We start from the raw sequence: 26761 nt of genomic DNA, 5'->3' as shown, positions 1-26761 counted from the left end.
TCAGGTTTCTAATTGCTGCAAACATGACGTGCAGATAATGAACTGAACTCTGTGATGGAACAATTCAACATTTCTGTCTCCATTTCTTCACATTAACCAAACAAACAAAACAAAATTAATTCTGGTCCTAAAACCAGACCGACAGTCTTGGACCCGGACCCATGAACATCAGACTGCGTCTCCAAAGACCAGGTGATTACACAGAAGTGATATGTGAGGTAAAATGCATTTGTTCCTATTTTATTCAGTCAGAGACATTAAAAGCAGCCGAATTCTCCATCAGCAGCTGATATTTGTACCAAGGCCGCAGACCAACAGCTGAACACTGGAAATCAAACCTGCAGCTCCTGAGCTCTGGTTCTGGTTTAAAGATGATGATGGCTTCATTCCAAAGTTTAAAATCCAGTCCAGGAAGATTATCTCACCCACCCCCCCGCCTGTAGTGTCAGTCTGTAGTTTGATCCAGCATTAGCATGTAATGCCCCCCCCCCCCCCCCCCCCCCCCAAAAAAAACCAATACTGAGGCATGTTGCTAAAACTGAGAGTCTGCACGTGTGTGATGTGCAGCACACGCTGCTGTCCTCTCACGACAGCAGGTGCTTTAAAACCAGAGTGAGCGCGCTCAGTAGTACGGGCCGATGTTCTCGTACCCAGCGTAACCCGGCCAATCAGGGAAGATCCCGTGCGAACATGTGGGGCTGCCGTATCGGTCAAAGTGAACCCCAAACTCAAAGGAGGGGCTGCTGCAGATATGCTGATGGGCACTCTTCATCGAGGACCACATGATGCTGTAGTTGTTGCCCTGGTTACTGTCCCAGTACTCGCAGCCGTCCACCTGGTAACAGACGGCGAACTCGATGCGCTCGTGCGGCTTCAGCTCGCTGGAAAGAGACACTTCGAAGGAGAAGGTGTCGTGGTGCAGGCTGGGATACGAGTCCTTCATGTACACACAGTCTACGTCCGTGTGGCTTTTCCAAAAGTCAAAGGTCACCCGCACCTTCACCGACTTCTCAAAGGACACGTTTCTGACTTTAACGGTTCCTGCGAACGCCTTCTCTTTCAGCAAGCAGTGCTCGAGGCAGACGAGGTTCTGCTCCAGGCGCTGACGGAACAGCAGGTAGTCCGAGGAGGGCTGAGTAAAGCCCAGCACCAGCCGGTCCTCCTCGGCCGTGAGCGAGAGAGCCGAGCTCAGCATCTCCTGGATGTTCACGGGGATGTCGATGGACTCGCTGAACGGAGAGAACACCTTCACCTTGGTCAGAGCCAGGCCTTTGTGGTCAGCAAACGTCACCCGTTTTTTGGCTTTGGTCTCGTTTTTACTTGAGCATCTGCCATCCTCGAGCTCCGCCTGATCGAGTCGGTGCGAGAGCTGGAACCTCAGAGCAGGCTTACAGGTTTTAGCAGACTTCCTGTAGGAAAACTCCTCGTTGCAGAGGTACAGGGGTACGGTGGTGTCGATCGGCATGGTGGACTCGGGAGGAAGCACACACAGAACACTGAAAGACAGGAAAGAGGGCAGTTAAATTATCATTAAGGGTTCAACACAACAAGCATGTTTTTAGCTTCTTTTCTTAGTCTGTCAATATCAAAATCAGGTCTTTGGCACGTGGACAAACTAACACTGGACAGTAAAAGGCCGAAACTTTGCAAAACTTTGGGGCTCGTTTACTCGAGAACCGTCGGGTAGAAACGATGTTTTACTATTTTCCTTTTCAATATGTAGAACGTTCAGAGAGCATTCAAAAACAAGCTCCATTTACACTGAAACACAAGACATTAAAGAGCTGTAGTTCCCATGCCAGACCACAAGCTGGTCATATGGTTATGAGCTGCAACCATAGCGCTCATGAGCCAGTACCCCCATTTTCAAAAAGTATCGTTTTCACATCGTTCCCGTGAAAACGGGGCCTTAAATAGATGCAAGTCACCCACTGCAGCCACCAACCAGAGATTTCACCACAGCTGCAGTGTCTTTGCTGTCCTTTCAGGTTATGATTAGTCACATTAGAGAAGGAGCTAGGAAATCCAAACATACACGAATCAGTGTATGTTTGGATTGCAATGATTGTTTTTACATTTAGTGACCCTCGAGGGTCACCCAGAGGCTCTCAACCCTGGGTGATCACTTTCGAAGGCGACGGCACAGCTTGCCTGGTGGGAGGCAACCTGTCTCCAGATTTAATCTCCTCAGCTAATCTCAGCTCTATTCGTGCACGTATGTTTGAAGAGTTCACATTAGTGTAGTTCAGGGGTCTCAAACTCGCGGTCCGCATCCGGCCACGCCCCCTACATTTCGCATTCCCCTAAGAGGAGTTAGCGAAATGTCAAAAAAGTAACTTAAAGGGGCAAGTTGTCATGTTTTTGACATCAAATCGCGGACCGGAAGTAGGGGGCGTGGCCGGATGCGGCCCACAGACCGCGAGTTTGAGACCCCTGGTGTAGTTATTCTGTGTGAGCAGCAGCAGGTGTAAAATCACGGATTGCAGCATCATTGTGTTATTGTGTTGCAGCTACAGCCACAATGCAGACTGCATCATATCTGTTACATAAACCATGTTTAGAGAAGAAACAAAGATTTTCACAGCAACCTTTAGTTTCTTAAAACATGTGAAGCAGAGCAAACAGGGCCCCCCAGCAGAGGCTGTAAATATGTGCCATATCTTATCTGCACACTGTTAAGCAGGTCAGTGCAGATAAAGGTAGAGCAGTCTGGGGCCCTGCACTAAATCCTGCCCATGATAATCCACACAGGGATTCTGGGATCAGGGTTAACCCATCAGACACCCCCGCCAGGAGCTTCCACCTTCACCATCTCATTGTTAAAGCCCTTAAAAAACACACAGGAAATGACCTTTGACCAAGGGACTGATTCACAGCCAGGGCTCAAACACACATGCACAGGTGTCTGTATGGTTGACCTCAATTAATGGAAACCAAACAATTAGAAGCTGCAACAGTCTCAGCAGAATTAGAACGAGGAGATCTGGAATCACAGCATGAGACATGTCCAGTTAGAGATATGTAAATGAAGCAGTAGATATGGAGCCAGGGGATTTCAAAGGAAGCAGCAAAGATCGTATAAAAAAGGTAAAAGAGGAGAAAGATGGTGATCAGAAACAAAGTAAACCTGAAGCACTGAGATCAGAGTTTCAGTCCAGCCTCCTCTGAGCTGCTGAACTCTGAACCTCTGCAGCAGAGAGGCTCTGATTTCGAGCACCGCGTGCTGCTGTTAACAGTAAATGAACATCAGTGAGGAACGAGAATTATTAACATCAAATATAGAACTAGAGTTTGTGTGGGTGACTGATCACCTGCAGCACGCTCACAGGGATGTTCCTAACAGCCTGAAGAGGTGTTTCTAATATTCTGACCCCCAAATGTATGAACAGGACAAAATAAGAAATAACACATTATAATGAAGAAATTATGAGCTTATTAATAAGCACGATTTAACTGCCAAAAATTAGTCAAAACTATGTATTTAAATGTGTGATGACAGCAGGGTTCAACTCATTTTGACTGCACAGATGTACCTAATAAAAAGGCCTGCACGTTAACAAACAGCTGTCCTCACTGATCCAACCTGAACAGCTTCACTCCACAAAACTGCACAAATTTACCTCCGTGTTCAACAACCCGCAGCACACACGGTGACGCTTCCCTCAGGTGTAGCGGAAGTTTCGTCACACTTCCGGCTGTCGAGCAGTAAAAAGTGTCTCAGGTCACACAAACCCCTCCCCCAAATCACCACGTTGCGGTCACCTTCGGCCATGTCTGCGGGGTTCATTCATTCATTCACCCAAACTGCAGTTTTTGGAGCCGCGCCTACCTGCGGCACCGCGCTGCAAACACCTTATTAATATCGATTATAATGAGAACTGTAGCCGGTCGGTGCAAACAGGACTGCAGAGGTTAAAGTAACAAAGTAACAGCTAAACTCTGAATTCTGTTTGAGCCTGAGAGCTCCAGGATACTGCGCTCTCAATTATTTAAACACAGGAAGCAATAACAACAATATTAATAATAATAAAGGAGTGTGGTGCAGACGCAGAGGAGATTTTTATCCTCTGTTCAAAGGAGAAAAAATGACGCGACATTTTCTCCTTACAGAGTAACGAAACTTCGTGTCGGAGCGGCGGCTCCGACTCTTTCATTCTAACTGCAGCAGAACCTCCGAGCTCCCTCAGACCTGAACCACCCGCAGCCTTACCTGGAGCTGCTGCCGAGAACCATTTGTCGGTCCGTCTGGTGTCGCTCTGCCGTCACCGCGATGTGTCCGCTCCCGGTCCCGGTGCTCTGGCTCCGCAGCAGCTGCGCTCTGCCCGCGCGCACTGAAGCCGGTGAGCCGCTTTTTTTCCTCTCGTGCCTTCAAACAGCCACACAGCTTTCACGTGGACACGTGTGGACAACCAATCACAGAGCGCGCTGTCGGAGTGGTCAGCGGCGTGACCCCTGCTCTGTGTGTGTGTGTGTGTGTGTGTGTGTGTGTGTGTGTGTGTGTGTGTGTGTGTGTGTGTGTGATGAAATCTGAGTGAAGTTAAATCCTGTTTTGATCCATTAATCTCACCTCAGGTGGAAAAATTGTTTATGCAAATAAAGTCTCATAATTTCTTTAAAATATGACGTATTTTTCGCAGGCCTGCGTCATAATTTAACCTCGGGTCAGTGGGCCAGTTCTCATATAGCACTTTTTTATTCTAGCTGAGCACTCACAGCGCTTTATACAACACATTTACCCGTTCACACACATCCACACTCTGACTGCTGCATCAGAGAGCAGCTCAGGGTTCAGCATCTTGCCCAAGGATACTTTGACATGCAGACTTGAGCAGCCCGGAATTGAACCACCAACCTGCTCTTCCTCCTGAGCCACAGAACACATGTAAAATGACCAGAATGACACCAGAAGAAAACATCTGCAGGGCCCACAGCTGGAGACACGTAACAACAAAGTGTGTGTGCATTGTCTCTGGTTGCTTTGCGTCTCTTTGGCTGTGGGGGGTCTTTACATGTCTGTGCCTGGGGGAGTATGTCTGCATGCTCTAAGCCTTTCCTTATAACCTGAGCAGAGACACACACACACCCTGTTATATTTTTTTAGTCCTTCTATATACATGAAAATACTTTAATACAGGAACACATCTGATACTTTCACATTTGTTTTCAGGTCACTTTGTATCCATGTAAAGGATGCTTTGTGCTCTGTAGGAAATTGTGTCACATCTCTGGCACTTTGTGGTGTGTTTTGGCCGTGAGCTGCAGCTCAGAGGGCCGAGGTGAAGGTGGAAAAGCAGCAGGCTGATCCTGCCCCCCCTCAGATAGCATGTACCTGCAGAGCAGAGGGATCATGGTGAACAGCTGACAGTTTTGTAAACAGCAGCTCTGATCTGGGATCAGATCCCAGGTTACAGAACTGGCTGTGTTGTTTTGGTGTTTCAGCACACAACCAGAGGTGGCAAAAGTACTGACATTCTGTACTTAAGTAGAAGTACAAGTACTTATGTTAAAAAATACTTTAGTAAAAGTCGAAGTACTGGTTCAACTTCTCTACTTAAGTAAAAGTAAAAAAGTACAGGCTCTGAAATGTACTCAAAGTAAGAAAGTAAAAGTAGTTCTTTGGAGGATGTTTCTACCTGCTATTTTTGTGTAAAACTAACCGAACCTCATTATATATTATTGTAATAATATAAAATAATATTACATGAGAATACAAACGTTATTCCAATCTAAATTTTAATCCTAATGAATGCACTCAGCTTGAAACTGTTATGTAGGACACAAACTGTGAAAGGGAATTTAAACACAGCTCTGTTCTCTGTGTCCTCCATAGTAGAGGGTGACTGTGCCTCCACCTAAACACCAACATGAGGATACTCAGGGTTACAGTGGGATTCAGAAGGTGGAGGAACCCTAAGATCAGCTGTAGTGGTTCTGCATGGGGAGAAGAATCACAACTTTCTATTGTGAGCTGCAGTAAATGATGTTGGTGTGCAGGCTGTGACCTGCTGCTGCTGCTGCTGCTCTGAGGTTTACTGCTCTGTGTGGATGAAGTGAACTCACAAAGATGTAACCCAGTATTTCACAGCTCTCTGAGCTGATCTCCATCCCCTACACTGACAGCATACAGGCTGCATAAATGTTGGACTCAGTGAATGAATCTCAGCATCAGCAGCTTTGATTCAGACTCATCTCTGCTGCACTGATGTAACCTGTAACTCTGACCATGAACAAACACTGTGCTCCAGTCCAACACAGAGCTTTACTGTAAATACAGTACAACAAGCTAACCTAAACTGCAGTATTTTCATAGAATCTTTGAATAACACAAAGTCAGCATACTTCAGTTTATTTTCCAGTCCTTACCTTTAAATCTAACCTCTCTTCTTCCTCTCCTGTCCTCTTTCTCCATCTCTGAGTGAACTTCTCTCTCTTTGCTCTCCCTGAAATACAGCAGCTCTTCTTTTAGCTAGCAGACACACTGTGTGACAAACTGCACACACTTTGTGTGTTTGCTGATATTTGCTGAGCATTTAGAAACGTTGCATTTACCTGCCACACGTTACTCCCTTCATGCTCGCTCCTCTTCAGTAGCGCTAGCTAAGCTGTTTATGTGCCGCAGCGCAACTTACGGACTCGGTCCGGCCCGATTATAGCACTATAAATGATACATTAATTACATGGGTTTGCGTATTTAATCCCTTTGTACGAGATAAGCCCCGGTGATGGAGGATACGCAGTACGATTGTCTCTTATGTGTTATTATTCCTCCATTTAGGCTCAGATCGTTTGATGTTTGACGGCGCACTGACCGGAAATGCAAATTTCTCTCTGACGTGTTAAAAAGTAACGAGTCTGTTTGAAAATGTAAGAAGTAGAAAGTACAGATACTTGTGTAAAAATGTAGGGAGTAAAAGTAAAAAGTAGTCAGAAAAATAAATACTTAAGTAAAGTACAGATACCTGAAAAATCTACTTAAGTACAGTAACGAAGTATTTGTACTTCGTTACTTCCCACCTCTGCACACAACACAGCACTGGACTCACACAGGAGCAGGTTACACTAAAATATACTGTGAATGAGTACACTGTGAGTACACTGTGAGTGTATTTAGGTAACCTAATTACACTCTCAGTAAACTGGGTGGAGTTTGGACTGATGGTGTGATACATCTGAAAACATCTGTGATTATAACATTTACTGATTCTTTTCATTTCCTTTCTCTGAACAGCTGATTAATTGAACTCTTGTAGGTGGGTATTAATATTTGGCCTGCATGGCTCAGTGTTGCTGGTTGCTGCAATGCTAGAAAGTTGCTCTGAATACAAACTTAGCTCCAATCTGCAATCAGTCAGCTGTCAGTAACAGCTGAAGTCTGTCCCACCTCCACGTCTCCCCACAGCCATCACAGCAGGGCTGACACTCGTCTCCACCCTGCCTGCACTGGATGGTTGACCCCTGCTCTTGAGTTCATCTACCCTCATCAGTCCCTCTGCTCCTCACTCACTCACACACACACACACACACACACACACACACACACACACACACACACACACACACACGAACTCCAGCAGTTATTGGGGAACACTGATTAGAAAAATAATCAATATTAGTACTAATACTTATGTTTATGCTTTTATTCAACACTAATTGGATCTTTATGTTATAATATAAGACTGTTGTTGTAAACTGGGACTATATAAATGAAAATGAATTATGACTATTATTTTATTTCTTAAATCCACCACCAACCACCACCTTCATATAATAATAATTACAAAGATCAAAATTAAAGTTCAAACTGAATCAAGCAAATCAAACCAAAGCAGATTTAATCCAAAAACTAAGATGTTCAGATTTAGTGGAAGAATCAGGATCAGCTTTAATCTCTTCTGTGTTCACTGTAAACCGAAAACACCAGAAACCTGATTAAACTCTTACAGATGCTCAGAGGTCTCACAGAGGAGCTGCTCTCTGCGTCTTCAGCGAGGCCCTGAATGAGGCTGGGAGCTGAATGCAGAAAGATGAAACTTTATTTCATATGCATTTATTGTTATTTTCACGCATCTCTGCAAACACCAGCAGAAGAACTGAGTGCTGTGTTTGCAGAGCCCCTCAGAGCAGCAGCAGCAGCGTGCTCGTCCCTGCAGACTCTCTGTACCAGCATCAGCCTCTGCTGGCCTTCACGTCAGGAAACAACCTGCTGGCAGGTTCATCATGTAAATATTTGTTCAGAACTCAACCTGCTGAACGACGGGTTCAAGAGGAGAAAGAGCAGCTCTTGGCTCTCTGATAAGGACGCCGTCCCTGAATGCAGCGCCACATGATCTGAAAATAGCCTCAGAGCGAGCTGTGCTGTGACCGAGGTGAAACATTAATCACACAAGTCGATCACAGCTGAACACAACGATGTGCTCTCTGTGGGTTCACAGGTACTGATAAAAGAAAACAGATCATCCATCTGCTTCAATAAGCACTGCCAGAGTCAGTTTATGGGGGGTGGGGCCATATGGGTATGGGTGTGTGTGTGTGGGGGGGGGGGGGGGGGGGTGTAGATACCACAGGTTAAACAAAAACACTGGAATAATTATGTTTCAATGATTGGAATAATGATTTTCAGTGTGGAAACTTTTCAGTTAATGGTGCAAATCTGAGTACCACAAATGATTGTTTGATATTGTTTATTGTGTAATATGATGTTCAGCTGTAAGTTTTTTCTGTGGCCTGCATTAGGACATATTTATGTACCTGAGTCAGCTAACAGTGGCAGAGAGCCGTATGTTTCTATATGTGTGAGTTTCAGTCTGCTCCTCCTGCAGCTGCTCCTCCTATAGATGCAGGAATATGTGCATGTTTATAACTTTACAGGCTCTGACTCTGACTCGGGGCTCTGAGTCCAGATTCAGGTTTTCTTTGATTAAACTCTCCTTAAATCACACATTTTTCCAAAGAATGATTTATTTGATCTTATTTGCAGACGTCACTGCAGCCTTTCACTGTCCAGAGATCAGAGCTGTATTGAAAACCTCCATTGGAGTTTCTTGATAAACTTTAAGGAACTTAACATGAAGGTTTGATGATGGATCTCCTGCTCTCTGAGCTGTAAGAACAGGAAACATCAAAAGTGCAGCAGCTCACAGTTCATTAAAAACACTGCATGAAGCTTCTTATTGTAATCAGTTATCAATAAGCTCTCATGTGTGGCCTGATGTCCAACAATGTTGGACTGACAGCAAAAGCATAAAGCAGCTGTTGGTGCAGTCAGAGAGATGGAGGCCTTTGTTTTCCTCTCATGTAGATGACAGTGAAGAGCCGTCCTCTGAATGCTTCATCTGTTCATCGGTGGAGCTGCAGCAGCGTGAGGCAGCATTCAAAACCAGCTGTAACTCACACTGAAACTGCAGTGACTGCAATATTAGCTGCGCATTAGAGAGAAGCATAGGCGCAGGAACCGGGGGGACGTGTCCCCCCCAATTATTGGAGACAGGTGCATTTGTCCCACTCAAAAATTATACCAGAGAAAAATACTTGATTCTGAAATCTTTAACTCGCGTCCTTTTATTTTGAAGGCCCAACATAGCGGCAGGTCACTGCGCCTTGAATGAGGTAAAACGGTCTGTTGGAGATGTTGCCATGAATATGGCTTGTTTTATAACGTCTTGTTGTCAGTTTACTTTCATATATAAAGTTGACTTACTGGACAAGAAGTCAATTTGCGAGCAATCTGTTGCTGCAAATGAGAGGCGGAAAAAACATTTAGGCTCTTTTGCCAGTGTTTTGAACCTTTGTGTGCTCCGGCACCTGTTTGGCCAATTATTAAATGCAGGGCTGCAAAGTGCAACAGCACACTGTGATGTCAGTGAGGCACACAGCTTGTCTATTAAATGTGAGAGGTATCACTTTTATTTATTTCTGTTGTTTATTATTATTTTTATTGATATTTATTTTTATCTATTAGATTTTGTTTTTGTTGACCAAACAGAGTTTCAAACTGAATAGGCATATTTTAATAGCTGTTTTTACTTGAGGTTGAGATTAAAAAGTGAATAATTCGTTCCTTACATTATCTGCGAGGGTTCATTCATGTAGAACGTTGTTTAATTAAAGAACCAGTTCTGTTGCCAGTCAACCTTCATAAATGCATTTTTGACCAGTATTAAATGTTTTCGACCAATAAAACATATCAAACTTTGTGGGTGGCAGAGGTGCAGTGGGTAGGTGCTCACCTCGCAACCAGAGGGTTGCTGGTTCAGGTCCCTGTCTGAGCGCATGCTGTTGTTGTGTCCCTGGGCAAGACACTTAACCCACATTGGCTAAGTGTGAATGTGTGTGGTGGTGGTCGGAGGGGCCGTAGGCGCGAATTGGCAGCCACGCTTGTGTCAGACTGCCCCAGGGCAGCTGTGGCTACATTAGTAGCTTACCACCACCAGGTATGACTGGGGTGTGAATGAATGGATCATGCAATTGTAAAGCGCACTGAGTACCTTGAAAAGTGCTATATAAGTCTAAGGCATTATTATTATTATTATTATTATTATTATTATTTGCACTTTTGTGTGCTACTAAATTATTTTTGCACTACTGAAATATTTAGCTTGCTAGTACCAGTGCGGCCACCTGATAAAGTAAGTGTACAGCCTGGAATGACATGGTCATTATGTTTGATAAAGGATTCAAACCATTTTGTTTGGTGGTTTGTCCACGTCTTACGATTATTAAACATATACATATGTAAATTATACATGCAATAATATAGATGTACACAACACTCCTTTCCCAACATTTGAAAAAGAATAAAATAAAACATCAAATAGTATTTTTTATGCTTTGTTCAGAGTATTTATGGATCTGTCAGGTTTATGATATGTGCCCCCCCATAGTAAACTCATTCCTGCGCCCTTGGAGAGAAGAAATGATGGAGTTTAAATAACAAAGACGTTACTCAGTGTATGAATGCTGCAAAATGCATTCAGAGAGGCAGAGATGATGTTAATCAGCTGCTATGAGGCACCGCACATACACACAAACACAAAAAGCACACACAGTGACACACACGCAGTGTGATCTGCTGAGCTGATCATACAAACGATTTATCATTTAATCACAAAGTGTGCCTTTGCAGCCCCAACCTTACAGTTCATGTTACCCTGCTGTGTTCAGACAGTCCTGTGTGTGTGTGTGTGTGTGTGTGTGTGTGTGTGTGTGTGTGTGTGTGTGTGTGTGTGTGTGTGTGTGTGTGTGTGTGTGTGTAGTCACATTTTTATCTAAAGAAGATGATGCTGCTGATTCCTCTTTTCCTTGTTTGGTCAACATGCCTGTTGTTGTGTGTGAGTCCTCTTACCTTCAGTTTGTTGAGTAACTCCTGTGTTTTGTTTTTCTTTTGTTTGAAGGTGAGAGCAGCTTGTCCATCTCTTTTTGTTAAAACGTTAATAAAAATCTTTTAGTTTACAAATTTTGCTTTCATGTCTACTTTTTTCAACCCGGTCACTTTTTGTTACTTCCCGCGAACCCCACAGACTCTTTAGGGGGAACGTAAGAAGACACCTACAGTCACATGACTCTTAGGCTATGTTCACATTGCAGCCTGAAGTGACCCAATTCCGATTTTTTGTGAAATCTGATTTTTTTTTTTGCGTGGTTGTTCACATTTCCAAATATGTGCGACTTGGATGTGATCTGTGTGTGAACAGCAGACGAACCTGAAAGTGTCAGCAGAGGACGAGATGATGATTTGTACATTTTTGTCTATTAAAAAAAAAGAAAAGAAAAAAAAGTCCACGTAAGGAGACGCACAATAGTGACATTTGTTGAGTATCAATGACGTGCAGGTCAGATAAATGTGACCTGGCCGCACACACTCAGGTCGCATGAGGGTGAAAAAAATCGGATTTGGGTCACTTCAGGCTGCAGTGTGAACGTAGCCTCAGAATAAAGGTGTCCCCTGTAATGTTGTTGTGTCTGTTATAGGCAGCTGTTGCCCAAAGTCTCATTAAGGTTTTAGTATTAAATGTATTTTTGTTATCCAGCAGCTTTTTGCTGGTGTGCAGACTTCCTTTTCTTTGCTCATTTTTGGCTCAGCACCCAGTTTTCATATTAATGTGTGTTCGTGTCCTCATTGATGTTTAGATCTAAAAAAAGCTGGACAAGAACGACTGACCCAGAAAAGAAGGAAAGAATGAATTAAAATATGAATGAAATAAAACGAGGTCTTTGAGTCTTTAGTTCTTCTTCATGGTTTTATTATGTTTGCTTCCAGCGCTCAAAGACTCGATCAGCATGAAAGCTGTTCTCACACACGTTTCCTAAAACTGAGCATGTCAAAATAAACATTATCACATTATTAAATGTAGTTTCAGTGATAAAATCAGCATTTATGAGACTTCTAACATTTAAAACATCATTTATTTACTCTGCTTTTATTCCATGATTATTTATTTGTCTTATTATGTACAATTTAATGTTTTATTTCTTCTTTATTTAAATGTATTTAAGCAGCTAATCCTCACTGCGGCTGGGCGGCTCTTCTGCTCTCCAATAAGAATAAATAAGAATTCAGTTATTATCATTTTGTGTATGGAGGTATACACACGTCAACAAATAATAAAGAAAAAACGTGTTTCCTCTCTGACTGGATGTAACAACGTGATGACGTTTCTGTGATAATAATAACTAAAGTATTAAAGTCCATGTTTTTAGGCCGTCTGTGTTCAGGCTAACGGCTCCTTTCAGTTATTGCTCATTCATGATCAGCAGATTTATTTTATGACCCCATAAATAAAGAGGAAACAGCAGAGGGGTCAGGGGTCAGGGACCAGCGAGATTTCCCCTCCAGACCTCCATTCAGCCCCCACCCCCTCCTCCCAGCTTCTCATTAAAATTACCTGAATGCTCCCAAACTGCCCCTGATGAGGCTCGTTAGCCTCCATTCATGAACACAATGCCGATCCCGGGAGCTTCATTAATGCAGGAAACAATCATTTTGCTCTCCTCAGTCAGCGCCTTTGTGTTCAGGGCTCGGGCCTCCACAGAGGCCGAGAGTGATGAAAGATGTGGAGGGTTCACCGCTCTGTGAACGGCTGCCTGAGCAGAGAGCTCAGAAACTTAAAAACGAGGAATCTGTGGAATCCTCATCTCATCCAAAGAAGTCTTTACAGGGGGGGGCTGCAGAGCTGATGGTGTTCAGGCCCTCAGACCTGATTCTGCTGTGAAAATCACTGAAACCATCATCCACACATACAGTTTATACACGCAAAGAACAAACAGAGAACAAAGATCCAGAAACACCCCAGAGCCTGAGCTGGTTTAACATGGAGGTACGAAGCTCAATGATCCTGCCCTGTGCAGAGTCAGGAGTCCCAGAACACATTTGGGGTGAAAGTACTCCCCACTATCAGAACCAGAACCAGAATCAGGAGCCTTTATTGTCACCAAACACTGTGAGCACCCGTTTCTGGTGAGTCGCAGAATGTCGTGGGTGTACGCGATCCTATTCACACATTAACACAACCAAAACGTTTAAAAGAAAAAGCACAACCAGGAGCTCCGAGCCGCTGCGTCTGTGCGCACCACCATCTTCTCAGACGTATCAGCGGCTGCGTTCAGGAGGGAGGGCTTCTTCACCTCACTAAAGAACACATTTAGCTTCTCCTTTGTCTCTGTTACCTTCTGGAATTCCGTGGGGTGGGTCGGTGTCTCTGGGTGTTCGTGTTGTGTGGGATATTTTGCTTTTGGCTACACAGGAAATTGCCCCTCAGGGATAATAAAGTTTAAGATCAGTGATATTAGAGTTTGCAGCACAGCTGGAAACGTGAGCCTGCAGCTGTGGGCCAGCAGGTTGGGGGTCAGCAGGTTGGGGGTCAGCAGGTTGGGGGTCAGCAGGTTGGGGTCAGCAGGTTGGGGGTCAGCAGGTTCAGATCTCTGCATTCTCAGCTTCTGTGAAGCCATTCCTGCTCTCTCCTAGAGGGGGCAGCATTGCACATTGCAGCGCTCTGGCTGCAAGAGAAGCAGCGGCGTAACACCGTGTTTGCGCACGCGCAGACAGGCTGCCTGGCTAACTCTGACGTCATCACCTCCTGCTAGGACCGGGATGTGACGTACTGATGCTCCGCGGACTCGCCCGCAGGTAAAGAGCAGCTTTCGGAGGTTCTCACGGTGAACGCGGCGGATCGTACCCGGAACGGCCCCCTGACGTCCCTCTGAGAGGAGCCGGAGCACGCGGAGGAAACACGGTGAGAGCCGGAGGGCCGCTGGTAGGGAGCGGGGTGCTAACCGACGGCAGCTAACCGGAGTTCCTGGATGGTTGTTGATCCGCGGCTGGCCGCTCTGCGCGTACCCCGATAGAGCTGACAGGACTGTGGCGTTCATGCGCTGACCCCTCACCTCTCCGTGGGGCTGTGGGGGGGGGGGGGGGGGGGGGGGGGGGGGGGTCAGCGGTTCGACAGTCTTAATCTGAGCTGCGCAGTTCCACGTCACAGCACATGATGAAGCGTAATTGAGTTTCCGGCGGGTGCGGTCTCACAGAAACACTCCACGTCAGCCTGTCGCTGTGATGATGTCACGGAGTCAGGACTGTGTGATGAGAGCTGCAGGTAAACCTGAAAGCTGCGACAGTCTCACATTAATGCTGGAAGAGGTCACGGAGCTGCCATCCAGACCAGAGGCAGCGGACTGAGCCGTTCAGGCCGGCTCTGTGACCTCTTCCCGGGGGAACAGTGATACTGTCACAGTGTCAGGAATTATTACATCATCCTGATCCGAGTCTGAGGAGCATATCCAGACCTCAGCCACTTCCTCATGATGAAATGATTATTTTCTCCATGATGCAGATGTAACACACACACACACACACACACACAGCCTACAACAGTATAAACTGACCTGTCCTCTGACTGCCACTTACTCTTCTTCTACCTTTGCTTTCAGTTGATTTGGTGGAGCCACTTAAATGTGATCAGCAGGCAGATGTTGTGTGTCCTGCAGAGGCTTCATGCATCTGTGGGTTCAGTGTCAGTGATGGTCGGGGTCCGTCTAAAAGCATGTCGGGCAGCTTCACCGGCCCCCCGCTGACCTAGTTTGGTTAGTGATGGTGTCAAATGATCCCTCACTAACGAGCAGTTTTTCTTACAGTCTCCACACAAACACAAAGAGACGATCAAAGGAGACAATGGAGTGAAATCCATCTGCAGCAGCCCGTTTTGTTTGCCCCCCCCCAAAAAAAAAGCCATAATTGCACCTTTTCATTTTAAAGCCTTAGTCACAAATTATTATGCAGATTTAGAATCTTAATCTAAAATATAAAACTGCTACTAATGATGACGTGACGTTATGGATTAAGATGTCAGTATTTTGCCTTTTTCTGGGTCACTAAATAGCTGATGTGTTGGACTCTGAAACGTTGGGGTCATTGCACGTCAGGCCGTTCGCTCAGATGAAGACGAGCTCTGTGGGAATAAAAAATAAAGAAATGAAAGTGTGAGACCTCTGGAGGAGCAGAGGAGGGCGCCGTCCTCCCGCACAGAGAAACGTCCTGCCAGACGATCGCTGACCTTTTCACCATCACGAGGAGGATCACATGATCACATGACCACAGACAGAGAAGATTCTGCCTCCTCTTCCTCAGAGTCAAAGCTCCTGCGTGGATCTGTGATCATCACTGAAGAGGTGAGGCAGCGCAGGTGTATTTGTTAGGCTTTTTTCAACAGGAAGTCAGAGCAGCACATCAGACACACTAGAACAAAAGGAAACCACTGCAGGCAGTTCAGCAGATCGCCATAATAAAAGCCCGCCTCTCACTGACAGGGAAACAGGTTTTACATGACTTTGATTTAAACTGATTAATGGTTTCAGAAAACATTCACCTGGACTCAAACCTGATTGGTTGGTTGAACGTAACCAGTAGTGTTGGTTGGGTAGTTCACATGAGGATGGGTGCATGACAGGAGAACCCTGCATGCTTTCTTAAAATAAATTAAGAAATAATACTTTGTGACAGAGATGATGGAGCAGTAATCTGCTGCCTCTCAGTCAGTTCTTCATCCCGTGGACAGAATCCAGCTCCGCCGCCCGGGACTACAGGAAGCAGCGATCGTCGTCCTGCAGCTTCGGTGAGCTCGGCTCAGAAACTCATGAACCTGCAGATTCTGGATGAATGTCAGAAGATCTCCAGAGTAAGACGAGGACCGCGGTGGAGCTGGAGTTTGTTTCACTGGGACAGCAGATGAACCACACTGGGGACTTTCACAAGAGCGACCTGACCTCCCAGCCGGCAGAGAAACACCCAGGAATCATCAGTCCTGTTAAACTTGAGATGAGCTCAGAGACACTGAAGTCAGGAAGCAACACAGCAAACATGAGTTTGATGACTGCTCTGTAACCTCGGCCCCTCGCTGCGCTTTAATCACACTATTGTTTGTGCTGCTCTGAGATAACAGTGCCCCCCCCCCAGCTCTTCAAAGAAGCCACACAAAGAGGTGTTCAGGGTTTGCAGGTCAGCGTGTTTCTGCTCATCGTTCCACGTCTGTGCTGATTCTGAGGTCTTTATCACGTCTAACAGGATAACAACAAACAGCAGCTCCTTCATCACAGCCTCAGTCTTCTCTCATTCTTACAGCAGTTTGCAGTTAAACGTGGATCTGCAGACAGTACAGCACGACTGTGAAAACATCAAGCCGTTACAGAAAGACGCCTCCAGGTGAAATCGCCCGCTGAGTGAATTTCTTATCCTACAGAGTAGAGAACGAGCCGCCGGCCCGACAGGAGAACGTTTCAGACCTCCCAGAAATAACGACCCTCAGAGTCTGTCACACCGGCGGGCGTGGAACCTGAAACCATTAAAGCGAGCCCGCTCGTGTTTCTCCGTCTGCTGCAGGTTTGCGTCGGGCTGCTGACGGGAGCGCGGCGGGATGAGCGGGGCGGCTCTCGGCATCGAGATCGTGGTGGTGTTTTTTTTGGCGCTGTTCCTGCTGCACCGATATGGAGACTTCAAGAAGCAGCAGCGCATGGTGCTGTTCGGCACGCTGCTGGCCTGGTACCTGTGCTTCCTCATCGTCTTCATCCTGCCCCTGGACGTCAGCACGGTCAGTACTCAGAGCCGTACTCTTCACTCACACAGCTCCTGAAACTTTGACAGTTTCTCTGCTGATGTTTCTGAGTTTTAATCTGAGAACTTTAAGCTTCAGGGCAGTTCGTAGAGAAGCTGTTTGAACCTCTGGGCTCAGATCTGTGACTCGTGGGCCTTTTTGCACATCTGCAACCACACTGATCATATAAGTAAGGATTAAAGGTCTTTAAATGTTTGATTCCTGAGCTGTTTGTCTCTCTGCTGCTTACAGACCATCTACAGGCAGTGCAAGAAGGAGCACGAGGAGCAGGCTTCTGTTCTCAGCCCGCTGCCGTCCAATCACAGCACAGCAAACACGACTGCTGCACCCAGCAAAAGGTCAGAGAGCCGAGTGTGTGCGGGGGATGAAGGCTTGTTTGCATTTCTTTGACCTGATGAAGCTCTGAACCAGCTTTCAGTCCTCATCAGCAGCTTTCATAATCCTGTGTGTGATTCCTCCTCAGTGTACTGACGCCGTGCTACAAGCCGTGGAGCTACATCCCCGACGGCATCATGCCGGTGTTCTGGAGGGTGGTGTACTGGACGTCTCAGTGCCTCACATGGTCAGTGAGCCTGAATCTCCTCATAAAATCAGAACCTGCTCAGTTTTTCTGCTTCAGGTTTGAATGTGTGTTTGTGTCGTCAGGCTGCTGCTGCCCTTCATGCAGTCGTACGCTCGCTCCGGAGGCTTCTCCATCACCGGGAAGATCAAAACGGCGCTGATAGAGAACGCCATTTATTACGGCACCTACCTGCTCATTTTCGGCTCCCTGCTCATTTACGTGGCCGTTCACCCGGAGTGGCACCTCTCCTGGTGAGTGCAGCGTGGGGATGAGCTACAGAGAGGTGAACCACACCTGCTGCAGCTGCTCCGAACTTTGTGAATTTCAGAGGAAAAAATGTATTCATATTATTAAAAAAACACTGACACTGACCTAAACCTGGAGCACTGGAAACTAAGTGAAGGTGAACTGAAAGTTAAACACTAATATAAAAATACAGACCTGATTATAACCTGTCTGGTAACGCTGTGATTGAACCACATATGAGAGGTTTGCTCTGGTATCATCACAGGGACAAAAAGCTTTTCTCGGTGCCTCAGGCTGTGAGTCGATCTGCCGACTGTAAGATTAAAATGATTCACAGGCAGAGACCGATGACGACTGCTTACACCAGTGCTGGGCCACACCTCTCAGTCTATGAATTCACCTGCTGCCACAGGTGAATAAAACCCAGCACCTGAGCTGCTTTAGAAACATTTGAGGAAGACTGACGCTCTAAAGCGCTCACTGACTCAGCGTGATGCTGTGATGTCACCAATGCACGAGTCAGTTTGTTCCTTCCCTCCTTGTTATTCTGTCATCAGCTGCAGTTCAGCTGTTGATGTGTCTAAAGGTGCCGTTCTGTGGTTTAAAGTCAGGTGTTGTGTTGATGCAGAAAATAAAGTTCTTACAGATGGTGGAGAGTGGAGATGAGTCAGGTATTGCAGTGACCAGTAGGGGGCAGTTTTCCTGGCTGAGAACAGTGATGTTATTGGTAATGACCTCCTGCTCGGTCCTCCTGTGTGGCTCAGGTACGAGCTGCAGACCATCGGGATCACTGCCGCCAACACCTGGGGTCTGTTCCTGCTGGTGCTGCTGCTTGGGTACGGGCTGGTGGAGATCCCTCGCTCCTACTGGAACGCCTCCCGACACGGACACCTGCTCATCAAGACGTACTTCAAGGCTTCCAAGCTGATGACGGAGAAGGCGGACGCAGAGGAGAACCTGGAGGACGTCATGGAGGTGAGGGACGGCCTGCGGGAGTTACAGACATTCGGTTTAATGTCAGTGATTTTACTGTGACGTCTGTTCTGCTGCAGGAGGTGAGAAAAGTCAGCGAGTCCATCAAATACAACCACCCGCTGAGGAAGTACATCGACACCATCCTCAGGAAAGTAGGTGGAGCGAAGCTGGACCTCAGTCTGACACAGATGATCAGCTGTGATAATGAGTGATGATACGCTCGTGTTTTCCCTCAGTGCCCTCTGGATTACCAGGAGAAGATGGGCAGGAACATGGACGACTACGAGGACTTTGATGACAAACAGAACACCTACCCGACAGAGAAGAGCCTCGTGAAGCTTCACAAACAGGTGAGAGATGATGTCATCAGATCAGACCGTGGCGCCTTCTTATCAGAGGTCTCAGGAAGCAAACAGACTCCTGAAGCTGTGGTGAGCGCCGCCTGTCTCTGTGTTCACTGATCACCTGCACGGAGCACGCCCACCTGAAGCTTTAGAAGATGAATCCGCTCAGCGAGCTCAGGAGGCATCTGTAAATATTACCAGATGAGTCTAACGCAGACAGAATGAACACTGATGTCGGCCTTGTTGTCTGTCAGCAGCAGATTTGGGTGTTTAAAGGTTAAGGGCAGGGCCTCCAAATGAGTGATGATCTGAGGCTGTGATGTTGTCCTGACGTCTATATGTATTTAATATTTTCATTAATCACAGGAGGATATCCCCATCAGTGATGGGTCCTGTTTTAAAATGTCACAGATCTTTTCCTCCATATTTATATATGTGAGGTGGTCAGATTATTATGAGTCTCTGCAGCACAGAGGAGCCGCACTGGCCCACCTCACATTGTAAATATGTGCCTAATAAAGTGGCCACTGAGAAACACACTCAGTCAAACTGCTTATTAACAGCAGGAGGAAATTAATTTAGTCCTCATTAGTAAAGAATGAAATCCATCAGTCAGCTGCAGCCACCTGGTGGGCTGTGCAGGTACTGCAGGAGGGCGTGAGTTCAAGAGTTTTTATAAAAAATCAGTAAATGAAATTATCTTTAAATATTTCTGAAATTGATCAAATTAAACCAGTGGATTTAAATTGTTTAATTTAACAGATCATTTTTCTTTTGGAGCCACAACAAACAAGCTGTTATTATTAAATAATATTTAATAATTAATCTCAGCAAACAGAATCAGTGAGATGACAAAGAAAGAAGTTCTGCATTCAGGAAGAGGTTGAGTCACAGGTCTGATTGAATATTAATAATATTATTAATGATGGTTCAGCAGCTGCACTGAAAACCAAAGTGTGAGACAGGCTGAAGGAAAAATGTTTGAATCAGTGCTGACAGGTGAGTGTTTGTTAGCTGGAGGTTCAGATGAACAGCAGGTGGAGCTGAGTCTCCACAGCAGCAGCAGAAGAAGATAATGAGTGAACAGGCCGTTCCACCACAAAAGAAGAAAAGAGCTTCCTGTGAGGTGAAGCTGCTCGTTCCTCCTCCAGAGTCAGTGTTCGCAGTAGCTCCTGTGATGCTGTGTGCAGGTGATCTACGCGGTGCAGAGACACAACAGGACTCGTGTGCAGTGGCAGATCCTCCTGCAGCAGGCCATCCACCTGGAGGACGTCGCCAAGAACGAGACCAGCTCCACCCACCAGTTCGTCCACAGCTTCCCGTCATCTGAGCCGGCCGGCTGGTTCAGCAGATACATCTACACCCCGACTGTAGGTGGGTGTAATCAGATTACCTCTGCACTCACCTGCACAGGTGGTCCTGCTACAGTTTTCCTTTGGGCGCTGCTGGCAGTGCTGAACAAAGACATGTAGGAGACTAAACACTGCTCTGTGTGTGTGTGTGTGTGTGTGTGTGTGTGTGTGTGTGTGTGTGTGTGTGTGTGTGTGTGTGTGTGTGTGTGTGTCAGAGTGGTACTGGCAGTGCCTCCTGAAGCGCTGGTTTTACCGGCTCCTCTCCGTCGTCCTGACTCTGTTCAGCGTGGCCGTGGTTTGGTCCGAGTGCACCTTCTTCAGCACCCGGCCCGTCCTCTCGCTGTTCGCCATCTTCATCCAGCTGGCTGAGAGAGACTACAACTACCTGTACATCGAGGTGAGGCTCAGAGGACGCATTCATTTTCTTTCTTTCTGTTTCTCAAACCTCGGTTTACGCTGACACAGCAGAAACCGTCACACAGGGGGCTCCATGATTTATGCACAGCCTGTAAGTGTGTGTGTGTGTGTGTGGGGGGGGGGGGGGGGGGTGCTGCACAGCTGTCATGTTACCATGAATGAAACATGATGTGAGACGTCTCACTCCTCCTGTCTCACTGTTTCCGTTGCTGAAACATGATCTCTGAGAGCCGTCTGCTTCTGCTCACTGCTGTTATGCCCCCTCTCTCCACCAGATGGCGTGCTTCATCACAATCTTCTTCCTGTGTACCTGCGTTTACTCCACCGTCTTCCGCATCCGAGTCTTCAACTACTACTACCTGGCCTCCCATCACCAGACCGACGCCTACAGCCTCCAGTTCAGCGGCATGTAAGTGACTGCAACACTTTTATTTTGAAAGGGTTCTGAAGGGTACGAGTTTCAGAAATTTTCACGTTTATCTTAAAGCACAGGAACTGCAGGAAGTTGTGTAGTGATATTAAACAAGGTATCATGTGACACGGATGCTCACCTGCAGGTGATGGAGGGGTGGACCTGATGCAGGTCTGGTGCTCTAACCTGTCTTCCTCCTGCAGGCTCTTCTGTCGTTTGACTCCTCCGCTGTGTCTCAACTTCCTGGGTCTGATCCACATGGACTCGGCCATCTCCCACCAGAACAAGCTGCAGACTGCGTACACCTCTGTGAATACCACACTGTGTCACACCTGTGTCACACCTGTGCTGCAGTGTCAGCCCGTCTCACCTGTTGTTTCTTTCTGGAACAGATCATGGGCTCGATGCGCGTTCTCTCTTTCATCGCTAACGGCTTCTACATCTACTACCCCATGCTGATCGTCATTCTCTGCATCGCCACCTACTTCAGGTGAGTCCGGTTCCAGGTGTCCCACTGCTGGAAGGTTCTTTGCTGTGTGGTACCGACGCTCGCTGCTGCTGTTTGACTCGTTTTTGCTGAAACGTGTTTCTAAATGACAGAATCTGCTGCTTTTCCTCGTCTTTCATTAGGAAACTGAAAATCTTTGGAAACAAAAACTCAAAGTTTTCCTCACAGACCAAAAACTTACCTGGAAAAAGTTTTTCCTGGTCCTGGTTTTTAACTCTTTCAGCCTCAGCGTGCTGCAGGGTTTGTCCTCTGATCAGAACCTGTGCAGATAAAAGGCCGTCGGTCACTGTTACATTCATCATGTTCTCCTCAGTTTGGGGACTCGCTGCCTGAACCTTCTGGGCTTCCAGCAGTTTATGGATGACAGTGAAATGACCTCTGACCTGATCGACGAGGGGAAGGAGCTGATCCGACGGGGTAAGACTGCCACCCTCGTTCAGCCTGTTTAACTCTGTAACTGTGAAGCTGTGTTAAAATCTTTGTTTCAACAGAGAAAAGAAAGAGGCAGAGGATTGAAGATGGAGAGAGCAGACGGAGGGTGAGCAGCTGGTTCTTCTTTCCTCGAGAATAAAATTAATGATAGAAAAATAGAATCAGCATCAGTCCGTGATTATCACTGCTATCAGTGGGATGATGATGGTGATGATGATGATGATGCTGTGTGTGTTGAGCTCTGCAGACTGAAGCATGCATGTTTGTCCTCTGAGCTGCAGGAGTGGAAGGAGCGATACGGAAACCCGAGAGAAGACTACGCCGCGAGGAACAGGAGCAGCCACGAGATGAAGGAGACCAGCTACTCAGACACGGTGAACTCCAGCAACAGCAGACGTAAGTCGGCCGCAGGCCGGTACTCGCCGCCTTTAAAGGAGTGAACGTGGGTTAGAGGTCAGGCAGCATCACGGACGACCTTCTGTCTTTGAACAGAGGCCAAATATACCCGCTCCGGGAGCCGAGCGGAGCGGGATCGCATCGAGCTGCTGCAGGACGCCGAGCCTTTAGACTTCAACGCCGACGCGCTGACAGACGACCCACTGGACCCCGAATCTGGAAGGTAACCACGACGACTTCATGGTTCCATCCATGTGCTTTTTGAACTTTTAGTTTTCACTTTGACTGCAGTTTAATTTCATTCTCCAGTTTTTATTTCATTGGCTTTATTTAATAATAATAACACCGAGTGATTCATGAGTTCTTCCAGACACACAGTTTAACCCTTTAAGGCAGCGCTTCTCAATTATTGTCTGTTATGCCCCCCCCACTCTCTGCTGTGACTATAGTCATGGCGGCGCCTGCTCCACGCTGTGAGTAGGCAAAAAAACGTACACCATAGAGCTGTTACTTACTGAGCACACTCTCACAATGAGAGCGCCACTGCCACCTACTGTAGCTGTTACTGACTCAGTCTGCATGACTTCAGCCATGAGTTTAAAAAGGAGTGAACTGCACCTGTTACAGACCAAAACAGAGGACTCATAATTTGAATGTTTGTGTGTTTGAGAATCATTTCATGTAACGGTGAGTACGAGCTGAGGTGGAAGCAGAGAAAGTCAGTCTGACTCCAGAGGACGTCAGCATTAGTTGGTGGAGTGAAGCTCTTCTGTTTGTGGGCCTGATGTATCATAGATGTGTGAACTTGTGTGATGTTGTATTTTCAGGCACTCAGGAGGACGGTATCTGTCCATGTCTTCGTCTCGTAGCCGAATATTTGATGACGTGTAGATGAACCGTGAGTCTGAGCCATAAACTGGAGCGTCTACCTGCAGAGAGCGAATGTACAGCATGGCCTCGTCACTCGGCATGCATGATGATAAAAACCCGCTCAGGTGTGTCTGTGAACTCCTCTCACCTGGAAATATCTTCATCAACACTTTGCATCAGTTTTTGTCCCGGCTTGGCTGCAGGTCCATGAAGGCACTTTTGAACATTAAAGTTACTCGTATGAATGAAACACGTGACACACGTCACAGTTTCCTGTTTGGCTGCGAGTCATGAAGGCCGGAGGAACAGCCAGAGCACATGATCCAGACTCACTGCATCACTTTAACCAGAGGTTTCATGAAGGTCCTGCTTATTATATTTAATTTATAGTTTTGATTCTTTAATGTTGTAGATTTATGTGTTGGGATCAGCTGATAAACCTCATCGGTCTGCACACTGTTTCACCTTCAGTCACAGAAGGAGCTCAGATCTTCATAGTGTTTAATGTGCAGCATCATTTAATCTGTATTTATGTGTAATTTAAACCTGATTGGGAGGTGATGGTTATGAAACCGTGTGATCAAAAACAACTTCAGTGCATTAAATATAAATTTATACTGTTTGGAAACACTGACCGTGTGCAGTTCTGTGCAAAAGTCTTGACTCACCTCATATCTTTATATGTTGCTGGAAAAATGGGAAAAGGTGCAAACACATGGAAATACAGCATCTAAGACAAAACAGAGATTTTATAATTCTACCAAAACCTTTATTGTCCATCACAGTCTGGACTTGTCTTCAGGAACAGTTCTCCAGCTTCTTGAAGGACATTAAAGCTCTTCTTTGGATGTTTCTGCCTTTTGTTGATGGTGATGAAGATGGGCCATCGCTGCTTCAGTAATATCTGATCCACGGCTGACTCTGTATATCCAGGTTTTACTGCACTGGCAGCGTGTTTGTGATGATTGTCAGGCTAAAAATGAAGCTGCTGCCAATCAGAAGCTTTCCAGACGGTGCACGGTGGATCAAAATCTGATCGCACTTTCTGCATTCATAATTCCATCAATTTTGATGATCTCCATCTCCACTGGCTGAGCTGCAGTTTAGATTTAGATTCAACTAAAGAAATGGGAGCAGATGATGTGTTTGTGTGACAGGCTGCGAGTAACAAAGCGCCTAAAGACACAATTCAAAATGAGTTTTTTGCTGAGCTGTCAGTCACGTGCAGACTCAGCATGGCTTCATCCCTTGAGAAAAACCTGGATATGCTTTCAGAAAGCTGGAGAACTGTTGCTCAAGAGCACTTTAGAAATTACAACAAAGTGTTGGAAGCAAAATATAAAGAAATGAAGATCAGTTCAAAACTTTAGCACAGTAATGTATCTGCCATGTTGAAGGAAAAAATGACAGATTATAGAAGTAAGAAAAAGAGATCTTTAAAACCTGTTTTTGTCTGTTTCAGGCTGCATGTCAAAGCTTAACGTCTGTGATTCTTACAAAGCTGTCGTGTTTTAGAGCTTTGAATGGGTCATTCTTGCCTTCCAGGCAGCCACTGTTAGTTTCTTAAGAAGGCAGTTCAACTATAAACTTATTGATTTCATATTTGTGTAGAGAGAACAGAAGTTCATCCGTGTGCTGTAAGATTTATTGTTGGTCTGTTTACATTCATGGAAATGTAAAGAACCGAGAACCGATCCCTGAGGAACCCCAGGAATCACTGTGGGGTTTTGTTGATCATTTCCTAAACCTCCATCTTAATTTCTCTGATTAGAAACAGTTTTGTTGTTTGTGACGGTTGTTGAAGGTGAGGTCGTACTTTGGCCTTACACTTTATATCTCAAAACATTTTACAAGTTATGGTAGCATCCAGTTTGTCCTGATTTCACGACAGGAAGATGAGCTGTCACTGGGAGAACGGGGGGGGTGCACCTTAGACAGGACAGAGACCGAAAACCACACCCTCTCACAATTACCCCAGTGGCCAATGTAGAATCACCACCAACAACATGTGTTTGCACAGTGGGAGGAAACCCAAGCAGGCACAGGAGAACATTCAAATTCCACAAACAAACACCCAGAACCTTCCTGCTGTGGGCAGTGATGGACAGCACCACTGCACCAACCAAATACAACATATTCATGTATTTCCTGTGTTACAGGAGTGTGTAGTAACAAGGTGATTACAGAGTGCACCTTTAAGTTTCTGGTATTTAAAGCTTAATTAAGCCTCTTTTGACATTAGTGTTTTATTAAAAGGTTTAAAGATCAAAGGATCTTTCAGTGAAAGGTCACCGGTTTGATCCGGTTGCGTCAGGAAACTGACACAGTCAGAAGGACCTCACTGTGAGTGCAGGAATGCTGTCATGGAGCCTCTGATACAACTCCAGTTTGTCCTGCTGCTCAGAGTCAGAGAGAGTACAGTAACAGCTGCCTGGAATGTAGGAAACATCTGTGGTTACAGTAAACAATGATATGAAGTGAGCTCATGTCCAGAAACACTGAACTGCTCCTTTAAATCTGATGAAGATCCTGCTGGCAGGTTCAGCTCAGATCTTCAGTCAGAAAGGTTGATGGTCGGGATAAAACTGGACTCACTGACACTTCTGTACATATGTATGATATCTTTTGTATGATATGGGCTGATTATTGTTGATAGCTGTGACTTTGTGTTTATATTCCTTGCAGCCTGTTAGCGCTGTACCTCCTCCTGGTCAAACAGCTCCTTCCTGTAGTGTTTCTGTCTCATCGTGTTGGTGATTCTGGTGATGAATATTTATTATCCAACATGATCTCAGCACTTTTTTTTCTGGTTCTGGAGCCGGAGAGTAGAACTCGTGCTGATCTGAATCCTGTGATTTATGGTAGTGATTTATTCCCAATACAAAACAATAATGTTACACAATAAAAATGATCGTCACAAAGACTGTGGTCCTCTTTGTCTCAGACATGACATATTTTTGTATCCTCTTCATTTGCTTCATTATTGTTCTAAAATGTGTTTGTGCATATCATTACATTTACATCATCTTCCTTCACTATTCAGACACAGAGTATGAATATGAATGCCACTATTTAATGAGTTTTTTTAGTTCCTTTTGCTTCAAATGAAAGGTTTTGTTTTTGAGCCGCATTTCATAAAATTCCAGAC

The 26761-nt window shown here is 45.9% G+C and overlaps 2 protein-coding genes across 2 annotated transcripts; one reads left to right on the top strand and one right to left on the bottom strand.

Moving 5' to 3' along the window:
* Positions 1-508: 508 nt before the first annotated feature.
* ppp1r3b (protein phosphatase 1, regulatory subunit 3B) lies at positions 509-4329 on the bottom strand. Its single transcript, XM_030723936.1, has 2 exons — positions 4211-4329; positions 509-1496 (listed from the first exon to the last, which is right to left on the bottom strand). Exons 1-2 carry the CDS (start codon positions 4231-4233, stop codon positions 623-625), a joined length of 897 nt encoding a protein of 298 aa, XP_030579796.1. The 5' UTR covers positions 4234-4329; the 3' UTR covers positions 509-622.
* A 9719-nt stretch (positions 4330-14048) lies between these two features.
* Positions 14049-26528, top strand: lmbrd2b (LMBR1 domain containing 2b). Its single transcript, XM_030723931.1, has 18 exons — positions 14049-14228; positions 16868-17075; positions 17331-17437; positions 17563-17661; positions 17745-17912; positions 18672-18882; positions 18960-19034; positions 19119-19232; positions 20417-20600; positions 20794-20975; positions 21271-21404; positions 21611-21716; positions 21800-21897; positions 22229-22332; positions 22407-22453; positions 22629-22743; positions 22840-22966; positions 23571-26528. Exons 2-18 carry the CDS (start codon positions 16902-16904, stop codon positions 23632-23634), a joined length of 2109 nt encoding a protein of 702 aa, XP_030579791.1. The 5' UTR covers positions 14049-14228; positions 16868-16901; the 3' UTR covers positions 23635-26528.
* The last annotated feature ends 233 nt before the right edge of the window (positions 26529-26761 follow it).

The sequence above is a fragment of the Archocentrus centrarchus genome, unplaced genomic scaffold (assembly GCF_007364275.1).
Source record: "Archocentrus centrarchus isolate MPI-CPG fArcCen1 unplaced genomic scaffold, fArcCen1 scaffold_30_ctg1, whole genome shotgun sequence".
NCBI classification, from domain to species: domain Eukaryota; kingdom Metazoa; phylum Chordata; class Actinopteri; order Cichliformes; family Cichlidae; genus Archocentrus; species Archocentrus centrarchus.
This window is presented reverse-complemented; position numbering and strand designations above follow the sequence as displayed.